A 17,081-nucleotide genomic window follows, 5' to 3' on the forward strand; every position below is an offset into this window, starting at 1 on the left:
GTCCCGCTGTTGAGAAAACACTTATTTCCTGTCCATGAGAGAAGTGGTGAACCCATCCAGGCAGTGAACATGTGGAAGCCTGCCGGGGGACCGAGGCTCGCCTTCAGCTCAGCGGGACCTCGCGCTGCTGTCGCCGCGGTCACCAATAAAAATGTTTATACAATTATAAACAATCTAAGAATTTAAAAAAACAGTTTAAAAATACACTCTCAGAAAATAAAGTACAGAATTGTACCTTTAGGGGTACGATGGCTTGTCACTGGGGCAGTACCCTCTGAAGGTATAGTTTTGTACCCTTATACTGAAGTAGCCTAACACAGACTGTCTATTGTACCCCAGCATGTAGAAAAAAAGGTACATATATGTACCTTTTACCACTTGAGTAGTACATATATGTACCTTTTACCACTTGAGTAGTACATATATGTACCTTTTGGACCCTCAAAACAAAAGGGTAAACAGTGCACGCAGCCGGAGGCTTCTCATGAGCGGGGCGGGGCCAGCAACAGCTTATTTGCATAAAAGTGACAGAGCCCTTTAAACGGCTCAATTTGGGAGAGACTGAAACTGGCAAGAATAGAGCTGGTGAAATCTCTTTATGTGAGTGATTTTGTGCAAAGAACTTCATGAACATGTTTTGTATAGACCAATAGACCAATTCTAACTTGTTTAAAGAGGTAAAATATGTCTCCTTTAACTTAGTTGCTCCTCAGCAGGGGGGACTCATTCAGTAAAACTGCATCAACAGGGAGCTGTTAATGATTTAATGATCTTATCAGGAGAAATAAGAGGAGATGCTCTTCTGCTGCCGTGAAACTGAACCTGTTGAATGTTCATTTATTTCAGGCTCCTTGGAGATCTGGCTGCCAGGTAAGCTTTAATGTTCTGTCATGGATGAAAACACCGACACAAACCCCCCCGCTGTGGCGGCAGTTATCCAGTCACACACAAATAAACAAGTTTAAATGAAGCCGCTGAGGATTAATCCAGCATCTCTGACCTGTGGTCTGTTTTCCAGCGAAATCTCCGTCGAACTGCCCTTCACATTAATGCACCCAAAGCCGTTAGAGGAATCCATCTACAGAGACGGTGAGTCACCTTCAACTCCCTCATGATGAATGATCTATCAAAGACAATCATTTCCTAACAGCAGAACCAGAGATAGTTCAGTTCTGAGCAGCTTTAAGGTGAATATCTGCAGATGTTTCCATGGTAACAGCTGCAGAGATTCACTGAAACATGTTCCAACATGAACATAAACCCAGAATCTGAGGCAGAACCAGAGTTAGTTCAGTTCTGAGCAGCTTTAAAGTGGATATCTGCAGATGTTTCCATGGTAACAGCTGCAGAGATTCACTGAAACATGTTCCAACATGAACATAAACCCAGAATCTGAGGCAGAACCAGAGTTAGTTCAGTTCTGAGCAGCTTTAAAGTGAATATCTGCAGATGTTTCCATGGTAACAGCTGCAGAGATTCACTGAAACATGTTCCAACATGAACATAAACCCAGAATCTGAGGCAGAACCAGAGTTAGTTCAGTTCTGAGCAGCTTTAAAGTGAATATCTGCAGATGTTTCCATGGTAACAGCTGCAGAGATTCACTGAAACATGTTCCAACATGAACATAAACCCAGAATCTGAGGCAGAACCAGAGTTAGTTCAGTTCTTCTGAATGTTTCCAGTGTGTGAGCTTCTTCCCTCCTTCTCTTTCAGCTCCAGATGAGGCGCCGATCGACACGAACCTGATCGAGTTTGACACAAAGTAAGCAGCCGTCTCTCCTCCGTCTCACCTCGCCATCTGCTGCGCTCTGATTGGCCCCGTGTGGCTCGCGGCCTCATCGATAGCGCTGGCTGCAGAGAGGGTTTCCTCTGCGCCTGGTGCAGCATTAATGGGGCTGAAGGCGTCTCCTGAGCTTCAGCCCTAATGCGCGTTAATGCTGAGGGAGCTGCAGGAAATGGGCTTCAGACGGGAAACCTTCCTGCTGTCAGCAGAGATTCATTCAGCAGCTTAAAGGGTTCCACACCGAGCTAACCAGGGCTGGGCAGCGATTAACATGTTTAATCTAATTAATCTCATGATTTCCCTGATTAATCGCAATTAACCCATTTGGGCCTAAAACGCCTGGAACAGAATGCCTGTAAAACCTACGGCCGATTTCAGAAAGACCCCCTAAAACCTGAAGTTTTTCTGGAAATTCAGTAATTGTGTCAACGCCTACCAAATGATTGATTTCTCAGCCTCTGTAGCAGATAGAAACAAAATCCAAAAAGTATTGGAGAGCTTACACCTGTGGCTTTCTTTGGAAATTGAGTTTATTTACATACACCTTCACGAAAATAGAAAATGTAAAAAGTAAAGTGCAGGAACAGCACTATTTCCAATTAGATCATTTATATTTAAATGATTTATTTATCTATTTATCTATTTATTTTATCGCCAGTAATCTCTTCGTACTGGCAGCACAAGGAGCCCATACACATTATAAAATAAACGTTGTCATCTCCGGCACAGTTACGTGTGACCACCTTGCCATCTTTGCTCGAGCTGGAGTCTGAAGTACCTGCTCACTGTATCTATTCTTCTCGGAAACGAGATGCGCCCAAAGCTCCTCAGTTAAAATATGATTAAAAGCCTGCAACGATGTGGCATCTGCAGGTAAATCCACTTTCCCCCCTGGTGTGCGGTTGAAATCTCTCCGTCGATTACGGTGGTAATTGTCAGTCTTCCACTCACATTCAAACCCTTCAAAATCATCCTCGTCGTTATCGTCATCTGCAAACATATGTGCTAGCCATAAATCTGCATCAATTGGGTCAGCACGTTCATCAGCATCATCAAAGCCAAGAAACTCCTCACAACCGCTCCCGTCTGAAAAAGACGTGTACGCTTTCCCGGCCTTAAAGGTAGAATAACGCAACAGCACCCCCGGCTTTAAAGGTAGAAATGCGGCAATGCTTTCCCGGTCTAAATGGGTTAATAGAATGATTTCCCTGATTTATTGCGATTAATCGCATTTGTACGCAAAATACTTTTACAATAATAAAATAAATAATAAAACAGGTGGTCCGTTGCGTAGTGGCTACAGTCCTCGCTGCAGCTGCCCCGGTTCGAGTCCCGCATCGGACGGCCCTGTGCTGCATGTCGTTCCCCCTCTCTCTGCCCCCTGCTTCCTGTCTCTCTGAACTTTCCTTTAAAGGCACAAAAGCGCCCAAAATTTTTATTTTTTTTTGTTTTTAAAAATGGAAAAAATAAACCTGCGTTAATGCGCGTTAAATAATTAATTCGTTAACGCGACAATAACGAGTTAACTCGCCCAGCTCTAATTGTAACTGCTCCTCTCATCATCTTATACTGCATGTCAGGCTGGTTCTGAGCAGCTGAACCATCCGGGTTTCATCAGGAACACACACCGGGCTGCAGATGTAGGCAACTACCGGACTCGGCTCATGGTTTCCGCTTACTTCGTGTCTTTCTGCTGAGCTCAGCCTCGTCCGGTCCTCTTCACTGAGTGAGAGGAATGAAATCTATCCTCTCATCTGACTCTGGACTCCACAGAGTGGGACACAGATCTAATCTGCAGACATGAGTCCTCCTGAGGCCCAACACATTGATTTCACTCGTCTCTTTGTCGTCTGCTTCTCAAACTGCATTCAGCTGACGTTATGATGTGTTTCTCAGAGTACAGAGACGGTTTTCCTTCAGCTTCACCTTTGAGGCAGCACCTCCTCTGAGACCCTAACCCATAACTATTCAGGCCCTCTCCTCAGTTCATGATTTATACAACCTTACCTCCTCTCCTCACAGAAGAATCAAGGAAGAAACGGGAGGAGAGGAGGTAAGGTAGCAGGTGTTTAACACCAGACTGCTGCTTTAAACTGCTGTCATATGAATCTGCAGTGAACCACACTGGAAAAAATGCCCCTCCAAAAATAAGTAAAAAAACAACAAATAAAAGATGTTTTTGCTTGAAATAAGCAAAAAAATCTGCCAATGGAACTAGTGAAAATCGGCTTGTCCAGATTTCTTGAAATAAAATGTGATATTTAGAACTTTTGAGATAAAATTGATCTTGAAATTAGATTAAAAACCTCTTCAAATAAAAAAAAAAAGCTTGTTTCCTGTGAAATGTGACTCAAAACTATTTGTTTTCAAGACTTTTTCATTTAACAAGATATTCCAGATGTATTGTCTTCAAACAAGTCCCTATATCTGGCTGAAATAGTAGTTGTTAGGCAGTTGTGTCTCATATTAAGTGTAATGAGACACTCAATGAGAAAAATATACTATTTTTTCCAGTGCACAGCAGCATCATCTGTGCAGAGTTTTAGGATCTCTGTCAGAGGACCCATAAAGCTGTTATATTCACTACCTGAGCCTCTCTCTGCTTCAGATGAGTTTTAGGAACTGACTCATCCTTCATTATGTTGAACATGTTTGGAAGCCGATCCCAGATCAATCAGATTGGCTTTGACCAGCACTGTTTAGTGCTTCATTCAGTCATTAGTTTAGCTGTAATCATCCCAGCAGTTTGGTTTAGTTTAGACTCTTGTTGTTGTGGCTTTCAGCTCAGTTTTCGGATGGCTGGCAAAGAGCCACCAGGACTCCTGTGGTTTCTATGGTCCAAAGTGAGCTGGGACTCCCTCTTGTGGCAGAAAAACAAAAGCAAACCCTTTTTCACTGCTTGCCTCTCAGGCTTTCTGCAGAAAACAAACAGATTACAGACGGATCCACTCAGTGGGGTCACATGGCACAGAAAGGATCGGATTATTGGCTAAATTACAATCTGACTGATTTATTAAGTGCATGTAGACACCTGATATGATGTGGGATGTCATACAGCTTCATGTCAAAAGAGGCGAACTATCCCTTTAACCACCAGGAACCAGTTCTTCACACGTAAACAAGCACCTCAGAGTAAAGATCCATTTTATGGTCAAAGTAAGCACAGAAGCCCGCAGGCCGGTTAAACTGGTCGGGGTTGTTGGCAGGCTTACTCTACCCCCACCCTCTGGACTACAGGGTTGCCAACTTTTCCAAAAACCTTGGAGTGAGATGTCAGCGGGTCGGTTCGCGACACGCATCTCAGAAGTTGTTCCACAGTACAGATATATATATATCTGTGTAGATATGATGTAGATACATGTATACATTTTATGAATATGCAATAGTGCAGAGTGTGGGGCCTTCCTCTAGAAAATTTTGCATTTCTTAAATGCAATTTCTTCCATTCTAGTCGATTTTAGGGTGACTAGTTAGACATTGCAAATCCTAAATCCACATCTCATTCATAGCCTACATCCTCAGTACCGACTGACGTAATGACAAGCCATTTCCAGCGAATTAACAATCAGAGAGGGATCAGACACTCTGCTATGGTCCAATCATGAGTTTAAGCATTCGGAAATTATAGAACGAGAGTGAAAAAAATGATCTAGTGTGAGATTTCATTCCCTGGAACTAACCTCCACCACCTTCTTGCTCCCTCAGTGACGACGACATCATTTTCGAAGACTTCGCCCGCCAGCGGCTGATTGGAGCTAAAGATGAGGAGGACGAGGAGCCGGTGGACTCCCCCAAACTGGACGACAGATAAAGGCGACGGGCGTCCCTCCTGCTGCCGTCGTTGTTTTGCTGCTGTTTGTAGTGTGGAGCTAACGGAGGTTTACCTGTAGGCCCAACCACAGTCCGGACACCCTTCAAACACTCAATGGTGCCGTTGTTCGTGTGCTCGTTCATGTTCGTCCTCTCTCTGCGTCCTGCGGGAGTGTAAAAAGCTAGAATACCGCAGCCTTGTGTTTTCAGACGGAGCAGCTCTCCACGGCGGGAACGCCGAGCCGGCATTGTGGCGACAGCTGGAAGCATGCCTCTAACGTGTCGTTGTTCTACATGTTTCCATTAGAGACCAACAGGAGTAACGTAGTGTTGGGTTTAGCTTCAGTGTTTCGTTTCCAGGGGGGGGGTCTTCATAATCAACAACACTGCCAACTGTGGATGAGCGTTCAATCTCCAGAGCACGACGGTGACTTCAGCTGTTCACCGACGCCTGCAGCACAGAGCTGATCTGCGGGAGGTTCTGACCCACAAGAGGACGAGGAACTGGTGCATGAATTATATCAATACTTCATATGTTTTATTACTGTCACAAAAAAAAGTTTACAGAGAGGAACCCTGATTTCATGTTTCACGTCGATCATTTTCCTAATCATCATCATTGGTGTTAGAACTATTCTGAAGTAAGTAAGTTAGTAATCTTTATTTGTACAGCGCCTTTCACAGACCAGGGTCACAAAGCGCTTTACAGGTACAATAGAAAAACACAGTTAAGAAGTACATAAAAGTACAAGTTTAAAAAGGCCAAAGCAACTCAGTGTCAATCATAGCAGCCCCCAAGACAATTAACCCCTTAACGCCTGAATTTATATGGCTGTATATAAAAGAATGAGTGGAAGATCGTTCCAAAGCCTGGAAGGATCGGTCTCCTCTGGTCCGGCACCATCAGAAGGTTCTGATCCACAGACCTCAGATCCCGAGCTGGGGTGTAAAAGACTGGATCAGATCTCTGATGTAAGGTGGAGCCTGACCATGCAATGCTCGGAAAGTTAAAACCAAAATTAAAAAATTTATCCAAGAGGAAACTGGTAGCCAATGAAGAGCTTCAAGAACAGGGGTTAAGTGAGTCCTCCTATTAGAGCTGAAAGTACAAAAACAAGCATTCAGGTAAGAGTGGAAGATGTTGAGGTGTCCTGTGGGTCAGGGAAGGGTCACCATGTGTCAGATATCCTGCCGAAGCCCGTGAGCTCGTTTCAACCACCCCAACTTTCCCTCTCTGGGTCCTCTTGGATTGTCTGACTGATGTGACCAGCCTTGAATGGCAGGTTCTTGAGTTGAAGGTCCTTGAAAAAAAAGTTTGTGTTGCATCAAGTCAAAAATGATTCAAACAGGATCCAGTTGCATGAAGCACCTTAAGTTCAGACATCCAACTTTAACAGAGTCTGAGCAGCTGAGAAACATGTTGAGAAATCCAGCTGAGTGTCATCTGCATAGTGGGAGGACGCGTCCTTAAAGAGGGATATAACAGGAACCATAAAGGCCCCAGAACTGAACCCTGTGGGACACCGTAGGACAGAAAAGTGGAAGAGTAGGGGAACCAGACCCTGATGCACCCACCCAGGTGAGGTCCGGTCCAGCATCAGCAGAACAGAACATCCTCCGAGACGCTGACAAACCCAATGAGATGGTCAGCGGTATCAGAGGCAGAGGTCCAGGGCTGCTCAGCTGCAACTTTTTCTAAAATCTCAGCATAAAAAGGTAGTTGAGAGATTGGTCAGTGGCTGCTAAGAAGAGAAGAGTCCAGCTTGTGTTAGGGTTAACCCTAACACAACATTCTTAAAGTAGTTTTTGTCTGATTTAAGAATACCTTAACCTCCTGGGAGCCTGAGTCCTCTCATAACCCTAACCCTAGGACAATGCTTAGATTTTATACTTATCGGGTCCATCTCATCCCAAAAAACCAACAGAAGTTAAGAATACATACAGAATCAAAGCTTTAGGAGCTTAATATCAGGACCCCTTCATTCCCTAATCCTAACCCTCCTCCGACCTTCCATACAGAATTAATTCATTCAACTGTTGCACAAAAACGTGAACAACCAGCTTAAAGGAAACCACGAGGTCCGAAGTCCGAACCTCCGGTTCACTGTGTTCACACAGAGTCCTCACTGGTGTGGATCAGTTAAAAAGGTCTCGACCGGGATCCAAAGCTTGTGATTGACGTCCCTAATCTATCCTCAACAAACTGATCCCCTCAGCTTCGGGGAAGTCGGGATCGTTTTCCTCGTGGAGAAAACTTCAGGTGTTCTGTGCAACTGGTTCAATCAGTTTCAGAGGATCGACCCAAAAACTACAAAAACTACAAAAACCATCACAACCCAAATTAAACCCAAATAACATTTCTTTAATGTTCACCGACAGCTCTGAAGTCTGAGTGTCCCTGAACACACCACATTATTTTACACCCAGCGTGTCCCTGAACACACCACATTACGTTAGTGTCCCTGAACGCACCACACCATGATAAATGGCAAGTTTTCTCTCTGACAGAAAGTATAATATATATATATATATATATATATATATATAATCGGGTGTAAAGCTGATGGATGATGATTTGTAAACTGATCTTCGGAGATCTGATGTATTGATTAACAGGATAAAAACCTTTAACGGTGTTCCTGTTATCAGGAGACTGAAACAAACCGGGTAGTTTTTCTCTGTCCTGAGAGGAAAATGAACACAATGACTTTAGTTTTATTCCAGTTTCATTTCCACAGGCCAGAATGAAACTCGTGTATTCCTCTTCATCTTTAATAAAAGGACATTTGCGGCTTTTTGTGTATTTTTCTGTGTGAATCAAACCAAACAGAAACGTCAGGAAGGTTTCTGCTGCTGCAGTTTGATGTTTATGATCATAAACTTTATTATTTTAACATCCTGTAACAACAGCTGATCCTGATGCTTCCACTCAGAAACCTTCATGTGTTCAGCTCTCAGCCGTCAGGGTGGAAACTGATGTGGAAACACTTAGAACAGACATGCATCGTTATCAAAGGTTTACTGGACTCCAGCTGTAACAGATGTAATATGAAACTTCTCAAAATGATGCTGCTGCATGTGTAACACGGTAACAGTCTGTATGCAGTGTTTTCCGCAGGAAATTGCTTAGTCAAGGTGGTGAGTCGTTGGCCGGGGGGGGGATTACTTGGAACGGGGGGGGTGGGGGGGTGGGGGGGCTGTTAGAGCAATAACGAAGCTGTTTAAGAGCTGTAACACTTTTTTATTTACATTATTAACTATTTACATTAACAACCAGTAGGTGTCGCAATTCAATGTTATCAATGCTGTCTTTTAATGTATGAGCCTGGCAAAGCATTATTACTTCGGTTTAAAAAATAAAAAATAAAAAATAATTTTTTTTTTTTTTTATTTGCGAACGTTGGCAAGGCGGCAGTGCGAGTGTGCTAAGGCGGCCCCCTTGACTATAATGCGCTGCGAGAAACACTGGTATGAGACTCCATGGCTGTGTTCCAAACCGCCAAACTTCTCCCACTACTCATACTAACTTTAACTTTTTTAAGTTCCCGGATGCATACTAGATTCTCCGAAATGTTGGGTATGCATCATGAGGTTACTACTCGTACTCAAACTACCCAAGATGCAACGTAACGTGACGTCGCCGATCGTCATTTCCTGTCAAAACGGCAGTTTCAAGCTAGCTACAACAAGGGTAGGTTCACTTCCTGTTTTCAAAACAAAAGCACCAATTGTATCCTAATGGCTTTCCCTATGATAAAAGGCAACGGGTATTTTATTTTGTGAAAATAACCGGAAGTGCGTTAGCTCACTGCGGCTAGCTTTAGTAGCGCCGAATTCGTGGGAACAAAATGGTAAACAGCCGGTATTTTGTCAGGTTTTCAACACGTTGGGGATCTAAACGACTACTTTCTCTCCTGAAAATGTGTCAAATGTTGCTAAAGTTTACAGAGTTTAGAGCTTAAGAGAAATCAGCTTCAGGCCGGCTGATTTCGGCTCGGGCAGGAGCGAAATGCATTGTGGGTAAACGCTCTGCATACTGTCTGATCGATGAGTATGCAGTATGCAGTATGTAGTATGTAGTATGTAGTAGGCGGTTTCCAACACAGCCTTGGTTAAAGATACAGGTTACCTCTTATGATAATGACAAATGATAATAATTCAGTTCATTTCAGCAGCTACAGATTTCTGTTCTGCCCACTAAATGAACACAGAACACACTGAACAGCTTCCCTCTCCCTGATCGTCAGAGGCCGTAAATTTCAATTCAATTCATTTTTATTTATATAGCGCCAAATACAACAAATGTCATCTCAAGGCACTTAGATAGTAAGTCCAATTCAAGCCAATTGGAATTCAATTAATTAATAATAATCATAATTCATAAAATAATCCAATTCGTTCATATAGAGCCAATTCAAAAACAATTTCCTAGCTAAGAAAACCAACAGATTGCACTGAAAACTTTTTGTTTTTCGGTCCAATCTCCCGGCCTGAGCGGCGTGCCTGAGGCGACTGTGGAGAGAAACGACTCCCTTTGAACAGGAAGAAACCTCTGGCAGAACCAGACTCAGGAAGGGTGGCCATCCGCCTCCACCAGCTGGGGTTTGAGAAGACAGAAAAAGGGGGGGGGGAGGGGGGCAGGGGGCCACCGCGACGGCGGCACTGTAACACCATTCAAAGGATATCTGTTGGAACAGGGAAACACGAGTTAATGACCACAATAATATCACATATACATAAAGAGAGTAAAGTGAGGAAAGGTGTGACAGATGAGGCCCCCCAGCAGTCTAGGCCTATAGCAGCTTAACTATGGGATGTTTCAGGATCACCTGAGCCATCCCTAACTATAAGCTTTATCAAAAAGGAAAGTTTTAAGCCTGGTCTTAAAAGTGGAAAGGGTGTCTGCTTCCCGGACATTTACTGGCAGCTTATTCCACAATTGAGGGGCCTGATAACTGAAGGCTCTGCCTCCCATTCTACTTTTAGAAACTCTGGGAACCTCAAGTAAACCTGCAGTTTGGGAACGAAGTGCTCTGTTAGGAAAATATCTTACAATGAGATCTTTAAGATATGATGGAGCTCGGTCATTAAGAGCTTTATATGTGAGGAGAAGAATCTTAAATTCTATTCTGAATTTAACAGGGAGCCAATGAAGAGAAGCTAAAACTGGAGAAATATGATCTCTGCTGTTAGTTCTCGTCAAAACTCTGGCTGCAGCATTTTGGATCAACTGAAGGCTTTTCAGAGAATATGTAGGACAGCCCAATAATAAAGAATTACAGTAGTCCAATCTTGAAGTAACAAATGCATGAATTAGTTTTTCTGCATCACTCTGAGACAAGATGTTCCTGATTTTAACAATATTACGAAGGTGAAAGAAGGCAGTCCTAGAAACCTGTTTTATATGCGAGTCAAATGATAAGTTCTGGTCAAAAATAACTCCAAGGTTCCTCACTGTAGAACTAGAAGCCAAGGAAATACCATCTAGAGTAACTATATAGCTAGACAATTTCTCCCTGAAACGCTCAGGTCCAAAGATAACGACTTCAGTTTTGTCTGAATTTAGCAGCAGACAGTTCTGAGTCATCCAGGTCTTTATGTCTTTAAGACATGCTTGTAGTCTGACCAACCTATTGGTTTCATCTGGTTTTATAGATAAGTACAGCTGAGTATCATCAGCATAGCAATGGAAATTTATGCCATGCTGTCTAATAATGTTACCTAATGGAAGCATGTATAAAGTAAAAAGAATCGGTCCAAGCACAGAACCCTGGGGAACTCCATGACTTACTCTGGTGTGTGAGGAAGATTCTTCGTTTACAAGAACAAACTGAAATCTATCAGATAAATATGATTTAAACCAGCCTAATGCAGTTCCTTTAATCCCAATAACATGTTCAAGTCTGTGTAATAAGATACTGTGATCGACCGTATCAAATGCAGCACTGAGATCCAACAGGACAAGCACAGACACAAGTCCGCTATCAGAGGCTAAATCAAGTGAGGAAATTCAAACATCGTATCCAGAAAAGATCTGTAAGTTTCTGTCATTTTTATATTGGTTTCTTTATTAAAGTCAGTCAGCTGGAGGCCTTTCAGAGAATCCACTGTGAGACGGGATGTTCCTGAGTTTAACAACATTTCGAAGGTGAAAGAAGGCGGTCCTAGGAACCTGTTTTAAATGCGAGTCAGAGGACAGATCTTACCCGGCTCTCCCACAGAAACCCCTACAGAAGCCTCGAGTCCTAAAAATGCAGACAAAGCTCTTCTTCAACAATTGGTCAGAGCCTCCTTTTCAACATCCAGGAGTAAACTTTCCCGGGGAGACTGATCCCCCTAAAGTTGGAACACATTCCCTGGGGTTAGGGTTAGGATTAGGGTTGGGGTTAGGGTTGGGGTTGGGGTTGGGGTTGGGGTTGGGATTGGGGTTGGGGTTGGGGTTAGGATTAGGGTTGGGGTTAGGATTAGGGTTGGGGTTAGGATTAGGATTAGGATTAGGGTTGGGGTTGGGGTTAGGGTTGGGGTTAGGATTAGGGTTGGGGTTAAGTTCAATGGCCCCCTCCTACGTAACGTCTCAGTTCGGACTCCTGTTCAGTCACCATGGAGTTTGGTATAGGTGCCAAGGGGGGTGCACTGTCGCTCAGGACCCGACTGATGGTTGCTGCGTGTGCTGGGATGGTCTTGGAGTAACTCAGGAGGCCGTGGGAAACATTTCTGGGTTTGTGTTGCAAGTGGGTGCGCTAGACACAAGGTCCGTATCGGTGTGTGTCGTGTGCTGCGGGGGGAAGGGGGGGAGAGAGGTAAAGAATAGTGAAGAGGTGAGAGTAGGGAGGACTAGTTAAGGTTAGGGTTGGATTTAGGACTAATTAAGGTTAAGGTTGGGTTTTAGGACTAGTTAAGGTTAGGGTTGGGTTTTAGGACTAGTTAAGGTTAGGGTTATGGTTAAGGTTAAGGTTAAGGTTAGGGTTAGAATTAGGATTAGTTAAGGTTGGGGTTTAGGGTTATGGTTAGGGTTAGGTAAGATTCTGTAATTATGGGATTATGTCCCTTAATGTTCTGAGAGTCTTATTTATTTAATGTAAGTTCGTTGAAAATTAAAAATGGTTAGTTTTTAATTTGTATAGTTTTTTATAGTGTATAAATTGTAATTTTGTCCGAGTGGAGATTGATGTTATTTGGGTTGTGGTTTAGGGGATTGAGGGCAAATGGAACCAATAAGTGGCTAGAAAGTCTATAAGAATTGAGCGTTAAACGGGGATAAAATCATGGAAATCTTTGAATTTTGAGTAGTGTAAAATTGAGGGGTTTAGGGTTATGGTTAGGGTTAGGGTTGAGGTTAGGGTTAGGGTTAAAAATGGGAACCTCCATCCCAGTCTGCTACTTCACAGGTGTTTTTAGACAGATTTCTAACCCTCGGACACGTTATTCTGGGCGGATTCCTGCTCACCAACACAAAGTTTTCTATTCTGTGACTGTTTCTCGTTGGAGTTCTTGATGTGACCAAAGGTGGTCGATGCCCCACCTTAACCCTCCTGTTGTCTTGCGGGTCCAAAGTGACCCACGACCATGTTTAGCTGTAGAAAAAATACCTTAAACTATCTTTTTTTTCAACTTGAAATGTTATGACTTTTCCTAAAGGGACCCCATCATTAGAAAAAGTCAGACTTTATTTTTGTTTATGTTTCCATGTGGGCTGTACACCACTAGGGTACAAAGATTGTCTTATGGGTCATTTCTGACCTGTGAATTATAAAAACATTTAAACAGCAGAAAAAAGTTCATTGTTTTTTTCCCTTTCAATATAATTAATTCAGAAGTAATTACTTCACATTTATATAATAGCAATAATAAACCTTTATTATGTAAAAGAAAACTGAGAAAACAAGAAAACTGTTGGTCCAACTGACAGTAAAAAAAAAAAGTGTAATCCTGAAAACTGCTGATTGTCTTTTTGTATTGTGTAACAAAAAATACATGATAAAAAATGTATTGAATTGAGTTGAATAGATAAATAACAGGTGGTTTCATCATACAAAATAGATTTTGGATTTGAAATTCAATTAAGTTGCTTTATTTTTGCAAACCCATCTCTTCAGGAAACACTACCCAGATCCGCCCTCTTAGGACATCACCTGCTTTGTCCCAGCTTCTTACGCACTTATTTGTTTCCTAAATTGTCTTCCCATGTGTCTCGGTACCTAACTTATCACACTTACTCTAGCACTAGTTATGCTCTTAGCTGTTTGGTTTTGGAAGGAAATGCACTTATAATTTCTTGTGACCTGAAGTTCTTTTGCCTACCGATGTGGAACACACTTATAGTAAGTCGCTTTGGATAAAAGCGTCTGCAGGATGACCGTAATGTGATGACCACAGGACTTCAGACTGAGGAAAATGTTCATAAAGAACTTTAACAGTCATGAATCCCTCTGAACAGCAGGAGGTTCGGTCATGTTCGTCCTTCTCCAGCAGCAGAAACCTTCAGAGACATTTTCTCTGCTCTGAGCTTGAAAACCCTCAGAAGGCCGTTCCTGATCTCTCTGGTTCGGACGCCGTAGATGACGGGGTTCACGGTCGCCGGGATCAGGATGTACATGACGCCCATGAAGGTGTTGATGTCCGTGGTGACGGGGATGCTCAGGTTGTGGGAGAGGAAGCTGACGCTGCCCACCAGGTAGAAGCACGTGATGACCATCAGGTGCGTGCCGCAGGTGTGAAACGCTTTCCGCCGCTCCTCGCCGGCCGCCGCCGCCCGCAGCACGGCGCTCAGGATCTTCACGTAGGAGAAGACGATGACGGGTATGTCCACCCCTACGAAGCAGACGATCACAGCCAGGCCGGCGGCGTGGCTCCTCTCCGTGCTGCCGCACGCCAGGCTCACCAGCGCCATGTGGTCGCAGTAGGCGTGCCCGATGACGTTGGAGCCGCAGAACCGCAGAGAACCCGCCAAGCCCACCAGCGCCGCCATGATGGAGACGCTGCGCAGGAGCGTGAACAGCAGCAGCTTCAGCAGCGCGGACCGGTCCATGAGGCGGGCGTAGCGCAGCGGCCGGCAGATGGCCACGTAGCGGTCCAGCGCCATCGCCAGCAGCAGCGTGGACTCCACCGAGGACAGGAAGTGCGTGAAGAACATCTGGGTCAGGCAGCCGGCCAACGAGATGCGGGTCCGGTCGAGCAGCAGGCCGAGCAGCATGTTGGGCAGGATGGCGGTGACCACGAGGATGTCGACCACGCAGAGCGCGCAGATCAGCAGGTGCATGGGGCTGTGCAGGCGCTCCGCCCTGAGAACCACGAACACCAGCAGCAAGTTCCCCAGCAGCACCGACAGGTAGGAGGCGGAGAACGGCAGCGCCAGCAGGCGGCGGTGCCGCTGCAGCGCCGGGAACCCGCTGAGCACGAAGCTGCTGTGGGAGGAGTTTCTGCCCGGCATGGCTCCGCCCCCCTGGAGAGGAAACTCTTTATGGGGGAAACTCTGTCCTGGAGGTTCACTTTCCAGTCGACTCGCTGGAAAACAAAGAGGATCCATTTCTGATTTTGAATGTAGTGACTATTTGTCTATGAAAATATTTTAAAAAAAGAAAAAACTTTTGTCTTAACCTTGTAGCACCCATATACGGAGCCCCTAAAGGGACATGGGGGGATTTTTTTTTTGGCGAGATCTCGCAAAGGTATTGCGGGATCTCGCAGAAGTTTTTTTCCCACGTCAGTGAACCGGAAGTGAAACAGACACAGCGATGGAGGAGCCTACCCATCATCTTTTCAGATGTCTCTCACTTATGTCAAAGCCATGTCTACGTGCAAGAACGGATTTGATGTCTTTATATGTTAGGCCAATACTAAAATAGAAATCAATAAACTTCTACCACGGATGATGGGTAGGCTCCTCCATCACTGTATCTGTTTTACTTCCAGTTCACTGACGTGGGAAAAAAACTTTTGCGAGATCTCGCAAAAAAAAAAAAAAATCCCTCCATGTCCCTTTAGGGGCTCCGTACCCACAGTTGCAGATATGCAATAAGCTTTTTATTTATTTACATTATTTATTTACATTATATTTTTATTTATATTTTTATTTACATTACATTATTTGATTTTTTAAATATACATACATTATTTACATTCATGTGTAATATTTTTTTACATTACATTTTATGTGCCGACAATCATTTTCTTGGCTCAGTGAGTTAAACTCTGCTTTGCGGTGGTCTGTTCTAGTTCGTTCTGCTCTCGTTTGGTGTGCTCTGCTTTGTCCACCTTTCACAGCGCTAATGGGAGGTCAGGTCTCCAAATTGTATTATTATACAATATTTTTTAAACCCCAGCCAACTAGCCGGACTACCTTCATCAACACCAAAACGAGGCTGGAACTCTGCTCACAGGACGCAGCAGGGGGTAAGAAGATGTTCAGAAATGATGCTGCTGATATGGGATGTTACACAGCTTCATGTCAGAGGAGGCGAACTGTCCCTTTAAGTTGGGACTACCTCTTGACTTTTTTTTTGTTTTAGTTTTTACCAAACTAGTGAAACTATTGTTCTTTTCTCAATTTCAGCTCCTTTATTCTTTAATATTTTTATATATTTGCACTGACTGAACCAGTTACACTTGTTATATTTTTTATGGTTAAGATTGTTTTACTGGTGCACATTTATTAAATAAGTTATTCAGTACATTTATATCTGTTTATTTGTTTTTAAAAAATAGGAACGAAATGGTCATGCACGATATTGCTGATATGGGATGTCATACGGCTTCATGTCAGAAGAGGCGAACTGTCCCTTTAACATCTAAACTCACCAACAGACTGTAGTAATTAGTCCGCAGATGTGTGGACCCTCACATGCGTAACAGTAAGTCTGAGACGGTTTTACAGCAGTTCAGTTCCACACAGAAAGGTTTTTCACTGTTCTGCTGACGGAGCTGGAACCTTCTTACAGCTCTGAATACATCCAGAACGCAGCAAAATCAGAAGAAAGTTCATGCAGAGAAACACACCACCACGCAGTTCTAACTCCACACTCTCTGGGAGTGTGGAGTTAAATCCTCCATGAGATCACTAATAAACAGACTGTCACAGGGATGGGCAGCTTCCATGATAAAGAGAGCAAACATTTTTTCAGCACTATCATCGGAGGGCCACATGACCGCGCACTTCGAATAATTGGATATGAAAGACGCCACAAATGATTCTCAATAAGAACACATTTTATATGAATTTATATCTGTATGTTTATTGCACCAACATAAAACTATTTTCTGCATATAAATGCATTTTAACACGTCCCTAATAAGCAACAAAGACAAAACATTTGTTTAAAAAAAAAAAAGGGCAAAAAGAAATTTGAACTCCTTCATAACAAAGAACAAAACTGAAGAGGTACTCTTCTTCCCATTTTTCTCTTTCTGCCACTGCTAGTGGCAGGGGCGTAGCACCAAATTTTGGGCCCCAGGAACAACCACTACCTGCATATTTGAACCAACATCG

The 17,081-nt window shown here is 43.5% G+C and overlaps 2 protein-coding genes across 2 annotated transcripts in view; one reads left to right on the forward strand and one right to left on the reverse strand.

The window, feature by feature from the left end:
* Positions 1 to 8,389, forward strand: part of arrb1 (arrestin, beta 1) — a 44,913-nt gene extending 36,524 nt beyond the window's left edge. The window contains exons 13-16 of the mRNA XM_075472714.1: positions 847 to 870; positions 1,019 to 1,089; positions 1,717 to 1,765; positions 5,492 to 8,389. Of these exons, the coding sequence (XP_075328829.1) occupies positions 847 to 870; positions 1,019 to 1,089; positions 1,717 to 1,765; positions 5,492 to 5,597 (250 nt within the window). The 3' untranslated portion in view covers positions 5,598 to 8,389. The remainder of the gene's footprint in view (positions 1 to 846; positions 871 to 1,018; positions 1,090 to 1,716; positions 1,766 to 5,491) is intronic.
* Positions 8,390 to 14,045: 5,656 nt separating this feature from the next.
* Positions 14,046 to 15,122, reverse strand: or55e1 (odorant receptor, family 55, subfamily E, member 1). Its single transcript, XM_075474520.1, has one exon. It carries the CDS (start codon positions 15,120 to 15,122, stop codon positions 14,046 to 14,048), a length of 1,077 nt encoding a protein of 358 aa, XP_075330635.1.
* Between the last annotated feature and the right edge of the window lie 1,959 nt (positions 15,123 to 17,081).

This window comes from Odontesthes bonariensis, chromosome 9, assembly GCF_027942865.1.
Source record: "Odontesthes bonariensis isolate fOdoBon6 chromosome 9, fOdoBon6.hap1, whole genome shotgun sequence".
Classification (NCBI taxonomy): Eukaryota; Metazoa; Chordata; class Actinopteri; order Atheriniformes; family Atherinopsidae; genus Odontesthes; species Odontesthes bonariensis.

Bases quoted from the DNA above. Each gene is read 5' to 3' on its own strand.
- or55e1 (XM_075474520.1), bottom strand. From the start codon at position 15,122: ATGGATCCTCTTTGTTTTCCAGCGAGTCGACTGGAAAGTGAACCTCCA.